This window comes from Aythya ferina (assembly GCF_964211825.1).
Source record: "Aythya ferina genome assembly, chromosome: 2".
Taxonomy (NCBI): domain Eukaryota; kingdom Metazoa; phylum Chordata; class Aves; order Anseriformes; family Anatidae; genus Aythya; species Aythya ferina.
In genome coordinates this window covers 1141706-1154918 of record NC_140297.1, presented here as the reverse complement: position 1 = coordinate 1154918, position 13213 = coordinate 1141706, and the positions used below count along the sequence as shown (strand labels likewise).

The window sequence follows — 13213 nt, the reverse complement described above, 5'->3', positions numbered from 1 at the left end:
AACAGTCCTCCCTATTCAGTGTCAAATAAGGTCAGGAGGGGTGTGACTTTGAACGGCTCAGCTGCTAAAAAAACGCAGGTGTTTTTCTGTGCAAACTGCACATTCTTCTGCTCCCCTGCTGTTCGGTGCAGTTGGTGGGGATTTCTCTGCATCACCGATCTGTAGTGTGGAAAATCTGATATCCAAGAGTTATAGGCCCTTGTCAAAGATCATTTTTGGAAAGTTAGAGCAGACCACGTTGAGGGTACCCCATCCCCCTGCCCCAGAGACCTTTTGGAAAGGGGAAGCCACAGAACTGGACTCTGGAAGAAGAGAGTGGGACAGAGATATTCTGGTGGTGCCATTCACCTCCATGCAGTAGGAGGGGTTCAGAGGTGGTGTGAACGTTTTATTTCACTTGCTTCTTTTTTCCCCAAGGTCTGTCTGGCAGGAAACTGCTGACAGTGGCTGGTGGCATTACGAGTGGCTTCCCTGCCCCATATTTCTGGAAGTGGGAGCTGATGGCACAGGAGGGCTGAGGATCTTGGCTCACCCTGGCCTTTTACGGCAAAGCACTGAGGCAGGGCAGGGCTGACTGATGGTTTTTATCTCCTAGTTCACTCTAACATCCCCATGATGGACCAGCAAAACATCTTCCAGCGGCCTCCCCCCGGCGTCAGGAAGATCGTCCTGGCCACCAACATCGCCGAGACCTCCATCACCATCAACGACATCGTCCACGTGGTGGACAGCGGCACGCACAAGGAGGAGCGCTACGACCTAAAGACCAAGGTACTGATGATCCCTTCTCGCCTCTGCTGGGTGCCTTTGGGATGTGCTGGAGCTCGTGGATGTTTTTAGAGCCGCGTTTGAGAAACCACAGAAGGGGATGGTAACCACTTCCCTTTCGGCCCCTGGGGTGCTGGCCCCGTGTCCCTGTCTGCGGCCTGATTTCTGACTCATCGTTCGCAGCGTTTGCCTTCAGCAAGTTCCCTGCCAGGCTTCTCAGCAGCTTCTGCTGAACAGGCAGGAGCCTGGTATCTTCAAAGAAATTTCAGGCAAATCCCATCACTTCCCAGCTCTCTTTAACACCCTTAACGTTTGTAGCTTTTCCATTTTCTCTGCCTTTTTCTATGGTTTTGTCATAAGCCTCTTTTACCCAACCAAGGCAGCTCTGACCTACTGGGTGCTGCTCCTTTGAAGCCGTCTTGACCCAGCTGAGCTTTTTAGTCAGCTGTAAGAGGGGCGGTGCAGTGCTCAGGCTGTGTTTCTGGTGGCATCAGGCCTTACAAAGCTCCCTGGGAGTCCGTTTTTGTCACAGCCTGAAGGCAGCTGTGCCACCGCTGCTCTTGGCGGGAGGGATCCTGGCTGTGTACTGCTGCCCCTTCCCTTCCCTGTGTCAGAACATCTCCCAGGGCCAGGTGATGACTCATGCCTTGGAACAGATCTAGTTTTAAAGCAGGCTTTTTTTATATTTGCCCAGTTTTAACCCAGTTCATCTCGCAGGGCAGTTCCCAGCAGGCCCCGCAGCGTCTGTGCATGCAGCAGGAGGCTGGGACCTGGCCCTGGGGGCAGCTCCCAGCAGGACACTGCGGTGTGGAGACGAGGCCAGCATCCAGCAGGTGGCATCCAGGTCTCACCCATGTGCTGAGCAGCTCAGGCCTCTGCAAGCAGCACTGCAGGATGCAGGATAATAAGAGCAAGGGTTTCTCTTCCCCTTTAGCAGGGTGGTTGACTGGTCCTGAGGAATTCCCGAGGTCCGTGGGCCAGGTGGGAGGCTCCGTTCAAAGCGGACAGAGCCGTGAGAGTTTCCACACCTAATTCTTCTCCTCCTTCTCCAGGTGTCTTGCCTGGAGACAGTGTGGGTGTCCAAGTCGAACGTCGTGCAGAGGCGGGGGCGTGCTGGCCGCTGCCAGTCAGGATTTGCCTATCACCTCTTCCCTCGCAGCCGCCTGGACAAGATGCCAACTTACCAGGTTCCAGAGATCCTACGCACCCCACTGGAGAACCTGGTGGTTCAGGCCAAGATCCACATGCCAGAAAAAACAGTAAGCACAATACACGCCTGCAAGACTGCATCTGACTGAGCCAGCAGAATGCGATCTGCCTGGTGCCAGTTCTAGAGATGAGATTTGACCACAAACACGAGTAGGAAAAACCCAAGACGCTGCTGACTCTAGTTCTTGCTTTCCTAAACGCGCTGCTTTCTAGTGAAGTTAAGACCAGGACGTAACGTAGCTTATCTAGATCACAGAGTGTGTCTAAAAGGCACTGTGCAGAGATGGAGAGGACCGAGCTCATATTGCTGTAGGCGTACGAGGAGGGGAACTTGTGGCCGTGGGGCAGAGCAGTGGGCTCCTGGAGGCTCTCCCGCTCTCTGGTCTGGGAAACGTGCCTTCCCCCCACTCCCCATTCTCCATTGTGTGTTGCAGGCGGTTGAATTTCTGTCCAAGGCTCTGGACAGCCCTGACATCAAAGCTGTGGATGAAGCAGTGATCTTGCTGCAGGAGATCGGTGAGCTAAGGCTGTGTCCTGGTGTGGGCGTGACGGAAACAAAGGGGTTTGCTGTCTGAACGTGGGAAGTGAGAGTTGGCACGGGATCCCGCGGGATGGACTGGGCAGGATTGTCCCTCGATAGGGATGGCAGCTGGTGGGGGCTTCTCCAACTGCACGCGTTGTGGTGCTGCTTTATTTCCCACGTGGCTCTGCTCAAGGAGTGGAGAGAACTTTCCAAATTAATAAATAAATAAATAAAATGGGGAGCACAGAGAAAGAAGGAAAACTGTGACCAGGGGTCCACATCTGGGGTCACGTTGGTCATCGTTTGGCTGTCCCAGCCTCTTCTTTGGTCTCAGGTCCTTCACCCTGGGGGTGGGAGGTTCTGGGTGCCTGTGCTGTGTGCCTCTTGGGCAGGTCACACCAGCCCGGTGGGAGGGCTCTCCTGGCAGCTCCCAAAATTGGCTGGCTGCCCCTTTTGGTCCCCTTGGAGCTGACAGCTGTGCCCTCGTGGGCGGCTCTGTTGCAGGAGTGTTGGACCAGCGAGAAGCCCTCACCACGCTGGGCAAACGCCTGGCCCAGATCTCCACGGATCCCCGGCTGGCCAAGGCGATCGTCCTGGCCTCCATCTACCGCTGCCTCCACCCCCTGCTCGTCATCGTGTCCTGCCTCACCCGGGACCCCTTCAGCAGCAGCCTGCAAAACCGTGCGGAGGTGGACAAGGTGAGGAGCCCTCCTAGATAAAGGGAAGCAGAAAAATCAGGGGGAGAGGGGGCTGCTGCCTGACTCACCCCGCGTGTCTGTCGCCCAGGCCAAGGCTGTTCTGAGCCGGGAGAGTGGGAGCGATCACCTCGCCTTTGTCAGAGCTGTGGCGGGCTGGGAGGAGGTGCTGAGGCGCAGAGACAGCCGTGCCAGGGATAATTACCTGCAGGACTACTACCTGTACGGCCCCAGCCTTCGCTTCATCAATGGTGAGTCTCTGAGGCCTCTCCCTTCCTTCCCCTAAAGAGGCCGAAGCATCGGGGAAGGGCACGGTGCAGGAATGGGGATGCTGGGCAGACAAATCCTGGGGCGGGTGCGAGTTCTGCTGCTGGCTCTCAGGAGCCCAGATACAGCCCTGGGGAGGCCCCAGGCAGGAATTTTTCCTCCTGTCCTGGTGCTGAGGCTGGAGCTGGAGCTCCCCTGCTGAGGTCACTTCGTGGTGGGTGATTCACTCGTGCCGTCTCCTCCCCGCAGGCCTTGTCAAGCAGTTCTCGGAGAACCTCTACGAAGCCTTCCTGGTGTCGTCCCCGTCCGACTGCACCATGCCCTCCTCCGTATGTAACCAGTACAGTGAGGAGGAGGAACTGGTCAAGGGAGTGCTCATGGCTGGGCTCTACCCCAACCTCATCCAGGTACCGGCTCCCGCTCTGCAGTCGCTCTCCCGGGCTTGCTGGTCGCTGTGGGTAGCGCAGGGAGGCGTGGAGGTGCCAGTGACACGAATCTTGAGCTCTCTTGAGACAGTTGAGGGGAAACTTGGGCTGGCTGCTGGTGGGCAGTGCCTGCTCGCTGTGCAGATGCCTGAGCTGCTCTCGTTTCAGGTGAGACAAGGCAAAGTGACCCGCCAAGGGAAGTTCAAACCCAACAGCTACGCCTACCGGACAAAGGCGGGCACCGTGCTGCTCCACAAGTCAACGATCAACAGGTGAGGGGCCCACGTGTGTGAACAGGGGGTGGTGGCTCCATGCGCTTGGCTTCCCAGCACCACTGGGCTGTGCTGAGGACCCTGGCAGTGCCTCAGGCTCGTGTGCCTGTACCGGAGCGTGAAACATCTCTGGCTGTGCCTGATGAAGCTCTTCCCCTCTGCAGGGAGGCCTCCAAGCTGTACAGCCGCTGGCTAACGTACTTCATGGCCGTGAAGTCCAACGGCGGCGTGTTTGTGCGGGACTCCTCGCAGGTCCACCCGCTGGCTGTGCTGCTCATGACCGACACAGACATCCACGTCCGAGGTGAGTGCTACAAACACCTGCACCTCCTCGTGCTGCTGCTGCCACCCCAGGCACCCTCTTCCTTCATAAGGACCGCAGCTGGAGGGGCTGTGACTTGGCTACCCCTGGTCTCCACTGTGTAGCAGCTCGGCCTTCTTGGCCAGCTCTCACCCTGCTTTTTGAGCCTTTTGCTTTGGATTTGGGTGTTGTTTTGTTGTCCTGGGCCCACAAACGCAGTCATTTGTGAGCTGCTCTCGGCAGTAGCTCTGCGGGGAGGTAGCCGAGCCAAAGGCAGGCTGAGCAAGCTTTGCCTGGAGGCTCATCCTTGGGGAAGGAGGCGTCGGGCTGGTCTTCAGCCACCACTGGGAAGGAAACTGGACTGGGAGGGAGCCTGGCGTGTGTTGTTTTAGCCCCTGGGGTTTGGGTGCTGCCGCAGTTGGGCTCAGCCCTAGAGCACAGACGCTGTGCCATGGGCTGTCAGCTGTGGGAAGCGGGGAAGGATCCCGGTGTGATGGGTCAGAGCTCTGCCAGGCTTTTGGGGGAACGCTTTGGCCCGATAAATCCCCCAGACAGGGCTGAAATGAGCGTGGGGTGGACCTGCACTGCCCCTGGTGGAGCAGACAGCACCAGAACAGCTCCTCACCCTGCCTGCTTCTCACCCGCTCTCTTCTCCCCACCAAGATGATGGCTGGCGAGCAACAGTCTCCCTGACAGACAGCGACCTCCTGGTGCTGGAGGGAGACTCCTACACCATCCGCCTCCTGCGTGATTTCCGCGTGTCGCTCTCCAAGATGGTGGAGACGTGCCTGTGCTATGAGATGGCAGCCATCCCCGGGGACCTGCACCACCAGCACAGCCAGCTGCTCGACATCCTGGTGGATCTGCTCAAAGGCCCTCCTGGCAGCTTTGGCGCTTAGGCGGAGCTGGAGGATTGTGTGGGGACTTGTAATTTGTATAAAGATGTTCACAAATGTTTATTTAAATAAAAGTTCTATTTATCCCTTGTGAAGTCATCTCTCTCCATCCTAGAAGATTAATGTTGTCTGAATCTCCTGCTGTCGGCTCCGTGCATGGGCACCGTGTAGGAAGAACCAGCGTCGCGCCGCCTGGGACGGACTGCGAGCGCCGATGGACCCTGCGGCCAGCCTCGTGGACCCCCCACCTCCTCCGCTCCGACGGCGTCAGTCCCCGAACTGGAACTGGAAAGCAAGGACACGGCTGCTGCCGGCCGTCCTCCGCCCCATCCCCACAGGGCCGGGCAGGAGCAGCTCTGGTTCGAGAGCTACTCCGGGCTCAAGAGGAGGACGGATGCCTCGGCTCGCCTGTGCCTGCGCCGGGGGCCGGGCAGAGCGTGGATGCAGCGGCGCAGGGTGGAGATCTCCTCCTCGCACCCCTCCGTGCCCCGAGGACCTCGGAGGGGAGGAAGCCCCGAAGGTGCCGGAGGCGACGTTTGTTCCACGCGGGATCCGAGCCTCACAGCGGGGCCCTGCCGCCCCACAGCGCGAGCGCAGTCGTGGCGTTATGAGTGTGAGATGTGACTCGTTGTTCCTGATCTGCCTGTACTTTTTGTCTTCTTGCGTTGTTATTACTTTCCTTTTTTTTTTATTATTATTATTATTTCTTGTTCTCCCTACGTCAAGGAGGCCGGATCCCTGTAACTTGTGCAACACAGGACGTGATTGTAGATGCCAGTCTGCCTGTGAGCGCTTTCTCCTGCAGCAGGCCGGGAGCACAGGCACAAAATTCTTTGTTTTCTATGAACAGGGACCATATTTCTGTGGAAGGAGGATTGTGACAGGCACGGCGTTAAAGGAGAGGTCTGGAGTTTAATCCCAGCTTTGCCTTGGATCCCCTGTCAAATGCAGACAGTGACCTACCTCACAGGGCTGTTGTGAGGCTTCGTTGATGTTCGTAACGCATGTGGGACCTCGGGCGGGACAGTGCCACGGAGGAACGCGAAGCGGGCGCTGGGGGAGCCGAGGGGCTGTGCCCGCGGGGGCGCGGTGCTGGAGGGAGGCGCTGCCACTGCTGTGCCCAGCAGCTGAGCAAACGGCGGTCGCAGGGCCCGGGAATTCTTTGTTTTTATTCACCATTTCTTATGCTCTTTGTATCTGAAATCAAGGCGAGGGGAGCGCCCCAGCCGGGCACGAGGCTGTGCCCTGCTGGGGGAGGAAGGGGCCGAGCTCCTGCAGGTGTGGGCGATGGCAAAGGGGGGGTCCCGGCCGCGCTGGGGCCGGGGGCTGCCTGCTGCTGGGGCCACCTTTTGGTTCTGCCACTTGTTCTTCTACTAAGATTTAATTTACTCGTCATGGGCTTTAATTAACGGAGCTGTGCCCCTGCCATCTGAACTGAGGGACTGCAGCGGGGGGTGCGGGAGCCCCGGGGCTCCAGCGGCCGTGGGCGAAAAGCACAAGGGCAGGGCAGGGGGTGGCGGGGGCTCGGGGCCGCTCCTGCCCTCCTGGAGCCGCCGGCCTCCCGCGGGCGGTCGGAGCCCTGCAGCCTGTGTTCACTCGAAACTTTTCATCTTCATTTCACTTGCTTGAGGTTGTCACTATTATTTGACCAGTGTTTGTTTCTTTTGGCCTGTATAATGGGCAGTATGGTTTTTTTCCCTTCCAGCAGGTTTAAAAAAAAAAAAAAGAAAAAAAGAAAAAAAAAAAAAAGAAAAAAAAAGACTAAGCTATTGTCTAAATGGTTCAGAACTAGTGTGATATTGGGATACTTCAGTGGCTGTTATGTGATACTGGATCTTTTTACAACATAGATTAAAGACAATAAAAAGGGATAGAGTAGTAACCGCCTCTGTCCTCTTCCTTCTTTTCATTGATTCGCTTTCGGTGGCTGCCCAAAGGCTGGAGCTGGGAGAGGGGCACGGAGACCCCAAGGGAGACCCCAAGGGAGACCCCAGCCCTGCCCCTGCTTGGCCTCTGTGGCACCGGCCCAGGGGCACCAAGCACCGGGGGAAGGCAAAGCCCATCCCTGGCAGTGCCCAAGGCCAGGCTGGATGGGGCTGGGGGCAGGGGGTGGCCATGGGGGGGCTTTGGGGTCCCTTCCCACCCAGACCCCTCTGTGGCTCTATGCAGAGCGCCTTCAGGAAAAGCCTTCTTCCCTCCCCACCCCCCGATACACCCAGCCAGCAGCACCCTGAGCTTGACTGCATCCTGGTGAGGAAAGGTAGAAAAGAGATTTGTTTTTTTTTGTGTGTGTGCTGGGGAGAGCGGCTCCTCAGGGCTCTCCATTCACAGCTGTGGATGGAGCCTCACCCCCACCCTTGGCCATTGCTGCACCCGCAGCTGGGCAGAAGCCAAAACTCCCCGGGGAGCAGCAGGGCCGGGCTGCTCCCAGGCTCCCCCCGCGCCCACCCCAGCCCCTTCACCCCTTCCTCTGGGCTCCCCAGGCCCCCACAAAGGCACGCCATGCTGAGGAGGAACATCTAGAAGCTTTATTTCAACCCTTTACAATAGTAATAATAATCACAACATCAAATCAGGAAATGTCGCTAAGGAGACAGTCGTACAGCCCTCGGAGGAGGGTGACACAAGGCAGAAGCAACCCGCTACGAATCCAGGCCGTGGCAGGAGGGGCGCTGCCCCCCGCTCCCTCTCCCAGGCCTCACCCCCATGCAAGACCCCCCCCGCCCCAGCCCGCTGCTCCCTCCCTCAGTGCCCCCCTCGGTACAGGTAACGCTGGCGCCGCGCTCCGCCACAGCCGGGCGGCACCGAGGAGTCGGTGCCTCTGCTGAGTAATCCTATGACACAAAATAATGAGAATACTTCACGTTTAGCCACCGCTTTGCACGCTGCTCACGCCTCACAACAGCCCGGTGAGGGAAGTCGTGATCGTCCCCACCTTGCGGATGGGGAAACTGAGGCAGGGAGGCTCCGCGGCTTCCCAAGGCCATGGGGGAGCCGAGAGCCAGGGTCAGGCCTCCCGGGTCCTGCGCTCTGAGCTCCTCGCCCCCCCACTGCCCTCTCGGTCCACCCCGCTCTCCTCCCACGGGCCGTTATTCCCCCACTACGTCTGTACGCCTTGTACCTATGTTACGGGGTAGCTGAAGCTGCAGGCAATGCTGAATGCTGGAGCGGGAAGGTCACAAAGGTGCTGGACGGGAGTCTCGTGTCTGATCATACTCGAGACACCAGCTGGTGGCCAGCGAGACTCGTGCGAGAGGGGGATTTCAAAGGCAACTGCTGACTCTAAGCAGGACGCGGGTGGTGAGGAGGAAGAAGCGACAGAGCCTGCCTTCCACTGCTCCCCCCGCTGCCGCGGGGCCCTGCCCACCCCTCAGCGCCCAGGCCCGGAGGCTGCGAACACCGAGCTGCTGCCGAGGAATTCTGCCTACACATCACGAACACGAGAGGGGCCCAGAGCCCACTCACACACCCACGCGGGGACAACAGCGGGGTCAGCGTAGAAAAACTACATTCAGTTTGCGGTCAGGACGCCGACCTGCGAGGGGAGGCCGCGCGCTGGGCGCAGCAGCAAAGCGGCTGCGGCTCCCGTCCTCCTGCTCCTGTGGCCTCAAGCCTGCACGCTCGGTTACGTGAATGTATTTTTACAGTATAAAAAGCCCCAAAGTAACTGCACGTGCCACTGATATGCAGGGGGACACCCCACAGGTGCCAGCAGCCGAGCAGCCCCTGCCTGGTTGTGCATCGCTTCTGCAGCTCAGCCGCCTCCAAGACAACTCGTGCCATGTCCAAGCGCTTTGGACAAGGCTTTGCTGCGCACCCTGCCCCAACGTGAGGTGGGAGCCGGCTCCAGCACACCCTGCAGCACCTGAGCCCACCGTGCCTGACTTCTCCCAGCTGGGCTCATCAGAGCCAAGCGGCTGCTCTGCACCCCCGAGCCCATCCTTCCCTCCCTGCCTTCCCCAGAGCACAAAGCACCACGCACAGCTGCAGAGAAAGCCAGGGCCCACCCGAGGCATCTCAGGCCAGGGACATCTACAGGCAAATTGCATCTCAGTCAGACCACAACTTATTTTTTTCTTCCCCAAGAGCATTTGCTACCTCTAGCCCTTGATCGAGCTGGTGGCAAACACAGCTCCTTCCCCTGCTGTGCCCAGCCAGCAGCTTCTCCGCAACCCTCATTTAAGGTCTCAGCAACAACCAGCTCACTCCCATCTCTCCAGATAGGAAACTGAAGTCATTTCACCACACCCCGATCTCTTCCCAGGCTAGCCATATGTACAGCCATTTCCTTAAAACAAAATTTAAAACAAAAACATTGAAACCGAAGCTGTCTTAGAAAAAACAAAACAAAACAAAAAACAACAACAACAACAACAACACACCAAGCTAATGTATCTGGACTTAGTTTGTCAGCTAAACACAGGCACAACAAGTGTTAGAGAAAGTGGCACAGAGGCACGGGGCCGTCGGTTCGCAGCTGCCCGGGAGGTGCTGGGGGGGGGCTGAGCAGCCTGAACGCCTCCGCACCCCCGCGGGGCCCCGAGCCGAGCAGCCGGTCACACAAAGCAACGCAGCGGGGAGAAGGTGCCATTGCTGTCCCTTTGCAAGGTGTGCGGGTTTCGCTTGCTTTTTTTTTTTTTGCAGTCCCTGGAGATAAAGTGCAATGTTGCCACTCGCCTTCCTACCGCCGCACCTGAACTAAGACCAGGACAAAGCCGCGGGCAGCTGGGAGCCACCTGAGCTTCACCTCGCTCGCCCAGGGCAGCGCGGCAAGGGGGGGACGCGGCGTTTTGGTGCCCACCTCTGGTTGCCCAAGGCCACCGCCACGCTTTGCGTCCCCTCCTGGCGCACGCGGCTCTGCCCGGCCCCTGCCTGCACCAGCCCCGAGCACGCCTGTGCCCGTTATTGCTTCAGGAAGAAAAGTCCGCGCCTTTCCCTGCGGAGGGCATGAGCCTGCTCTCCCGATTCCCTCTCCGTCAAACCTCCCCTCGTTTCAAGCGCTGGAACGCCAACCAACCATCACCAGATTGACAAGCTCTAGCTGGTGTTCAGAATTTAGCAATAAGAGAAAGAAGGAAGCATCAGCGAAGGGGCAGTGATATATACCGGGGGCTGCATGCGGGTGACCGGGTGGTCGGAGGCCACGGGACCAGCTGGAGGGTTTCAGGCAGCCCGGCACGGCTCAGGGAACGCTCGCCAGGCAGCAGGTTTCCACCCCAGCCCCGTAATGGGGCCAAAAACCCCTGCAGCCGGCGGCGTTAACCCACGGGCGGGGGCTCCCCGGGCACCTCCAGCTTTTCTCTCCGCGGAGCCATCCACGGGACAGGGGGAGCAGGAGGGTCCCCGGGGTGTCGGTGCTGGCTCCTCGAGCCGGGTGCCTGGAGTGGTGGCGGACACGGGGCACCGCACGGCACCGCACGGCTGCGGCGTTCCCCGGCCTTGGGATTCGAGGGTTGTGGCATGGAGGGGAGAGGAGAGGAGAGGAGAGGAGAGGAGAGGAGAGGAGAGGAGAGGAGAGGAGAGGAGAGGAGAGGAGAGGAGAGGAGAGGAGAGGAGAGGAGAGGAGAGGAGAGGAGAGGAGAGGAGAGGAGAGGAGAGGAGAGGAGAGGAGAGGAGAGGAGAGGAGAGGAGAGGAGAGGAGAGGGGGTGGTGGTGGAGGTGATGAGGAGGAGGAGGGGAGGAGGAAGGGAAGCAGTGGGAGTTTTCTGGGGTATATATAACCGCCCCTTTCAGGTGCAAATCTGCATTGCTTATTTAAATTTGTATTCAGAGGAAAAAGCACTTATGAAACTAGCAGACGACTTTGATGCAAACTAGTACATTTTAATGCCATTTTATTAGAAATCATGCAAACTTTAATATAAAAAATACAAGTGCAATAAGAATCTTTGTGTGTAAATACAGATTCCGGGTTATCGTGTCATTGTCGGCTTTCCCAAAGAAATATTCCCACAAGCATGAGAAGCTGCAGGCTTCCCTCTGTCCCCTCCTTTGATCAGCTCCCCCTTAGCACACGCCTGGTTCAGTTGACTTTGATCCCAGTGTTTTGTTACTCCGCCCTTTTTTTTTTTTTTTTTTTTTTTTTTTGCTTTAAATTAGTTTGACGACCCAAGAACGCTTCTTTCTTTTTTTTTTTTTTTTTATTTACATTTCTTTTTTTTTTTTTTTTAGTGTCATTTGCAACATCAAACGAGGAGCTCGAGAGCCTCAAAGAGCTAACGTCTAGCCATCCCCTCCCGAGTCAGAGCTGCAGCTCCCTGGCCCTACAAACCTGCCGGCCCCAGCGGGGCGCTGCCCCCATCTCCAGCCCTCCGCAGACGTCCCGCGACCCCCTCCTCGTGCCCCGGGCGCAGGGTGGCCGCCCCGTCCTCCCCGCGGCCCCCGCCAGCGCCGTTCAGCCTGACGGCGTGGTTCCCCAGCCGTCAGCCCCGGTTAAAACGCCACACGCACCACACACCTGCTTGCCTCAGAACTCCCGGCCTGCGTTAACCTGCAACTCCACCGCCAAAGCAGCCTCTCCTGCCCTTCCTCCAGACCTCGGGGCCCCGGCTGGAAAAACAGCCAGGGCTTTGGCTGTGCGAGTTAATAAATAAACAAACCGTCTTTGCCTTGCTAAGCCACAGAAGGTGCTACGGCATCCTCTAGGGCTGGTGGTTTGGCCCTACAGGAGGTTTTTTTTTGTTTTTTTTTTTTACGAGCATCGATTCGACTCGTTGCAGTCAACACAGGCTTCATCTGATCTGTTACAGCAAGGAGTTTTCCTTTAACACATTCTTGTGCCTTTCCTTTCAGACATGGCTTAATCCCATGAATTTTGCTCCATCGTTTTTAAAATATTAAAAAAAAACAACAACAAAAAGTTACAATTGCTGGATATGTCAATAAGAAGCCAGCACTGCAGCAGCGGTTAATGTCTCTACTCTCCTACGGTTAGGAAAAGAAGGAAAGAGAAAAAGGAAACTTAGCATGGGTTGGTAGCACGATAAATCATCAACACATTGTCACAAAGAATAAAAGGCTAAAGTCAACAGTTAAAACAGCCTAACGTGTGTGTATAATATATATCATCATCAAACAGGGGCAGCAGAAACTGAAGCAGCAAGGAGGAAAAGTTTTTTTTTTTTTCTTAAAAAGAAAGAAAGATCACAGCTTATCCCTGTTAACTCTGGCCTGGCTTCAGCCACCAGCAGCGTGGGCGCGCTTCTCCCCGAACCTCCGCTCGCCAGCCCCGGACAGCGGCCGTGGGCTGGGTGCCGACCCCGAAACACGGCCACCACTCCCTCTAGGGTCCTCCTAAAAGCCAAAGGGACGAGGCGAGGAGAGGGAGCGAAGCCCTTCCCAGCCCCAAAAGGGCCCAAAAGCTGCCACGCTCGGGCAGGGGGTGCGCGGCCAGGACGCTCCCGTGCCCACGGCCGCCCAGACGGCGCCGAGCCGAGAGGCAGCGCCGCCGAAAGGGACGCTAGCCCTGCTAAACGCTGTCCCCTTCCCACCTGAAGCCAGACGCCGGGTTAAGAGAGCCAAGCTGCGTTACTGGGGGGGGGAGAGCGAGGGAGACGGGGCGGGGAGGGGGTCACAAGCCTTGCTGAGAAAGCGCTGCAAGGGGAGCTGGCTGTTGCAGCGGTGACAAGGAGGCGACCGAGCCCAGGCTCTCGCTGACGGATGTGCTACGCCAGGGGGAGGTGCTGCTGGAAAGGTTTTGGGGTTTGGAGACGACGATTTCCGCTCCGTGGTCTGTTCGAGCCTTGGCCTTCTCACGGAACGTCAGCTTGTGAGATTCAATCTGCAGCGACACAAGGGCAGGTGAGAAGGGGAAGGGTCGGGAGAAGGAAAAGAGGAGGAGAGTGGGGGGGGGAGGGA

The 13213-nt window shown here is 57.7% G+C and overlaps 2 protein-coding genes across 21 annotated transcripts in view; one reads left to right on the top strand and one right to left on the bottom strand.

The window, feature by feature from the left end:
* Window positions 1–7238, top strand: part of DHX30 (DExH-box helicase 30) — a 34434-nt gene extending 27196 nt beyond the window's left edge. For all 7 annotated transcript variants that reach the window (XM_084508413.1, XM_084508415.1, XM_084508416.1 and 4 more), the window contains 9 exons: window positions 596–771; window positions 1821–2027; window positions 2412–2493; window positions 3005–3198; window positions 3287–3446; window positions 3712–3869; window positions 4056–4159; window positions 4324–4463; window positions 5124–7238. In XM_084508413.1, coding sequence (XP_084364539.1) covers window positions 596–771; window positions 1821–2027; window positions 2412–2493; window positions 3005–3198; window positions 3287–3446; window positions 3712–3869; window positions 4056–4159; window positions 4324–4463; window positions 5124–5359 — 1457 coding nt within the window. In that variant the 3' untranslated portion in view covers window positions 5360–7238. The remainder of the gene's footprint in view (window positions 1–595; window positions 772–1820; window positions 2028–2411; window positions 2494–3004; window positions 3199–3286; window positions 3447–3711; window positions 3870–4055; window positions 4160–4323; window positions 4464–5123) is intronic.
* Window positions 7239–11173: 3935 nt separating this feature from the next.
* MAP4 (microtubule associated protein 4) overlaps window positions 11174–13213 on the bottom strand; it is a 143145-nt gene continuing 141105 nt past the window's right edge. For 11 of the 14 annotated variants that reach the window (XM_084509085.1, XM_084509096.1, XM_084509087.1 and 8 more), the window contains one exon: window positions 11174–13136. In XM_084509085.1, coding sequence (XP_084365211.1) covers window positions 12927–13136 — 210 coding nt within the window. In that variant the 3' untranslated portion in view covers window positions 11174–12926. The remainder of the gene's footprint in view (window positions 13137–13213) is intronic. The other 3 variants (XM_084509094.1, XM_084509089.1, XM_084509095.1) reach the window with 2 other exon arrangements.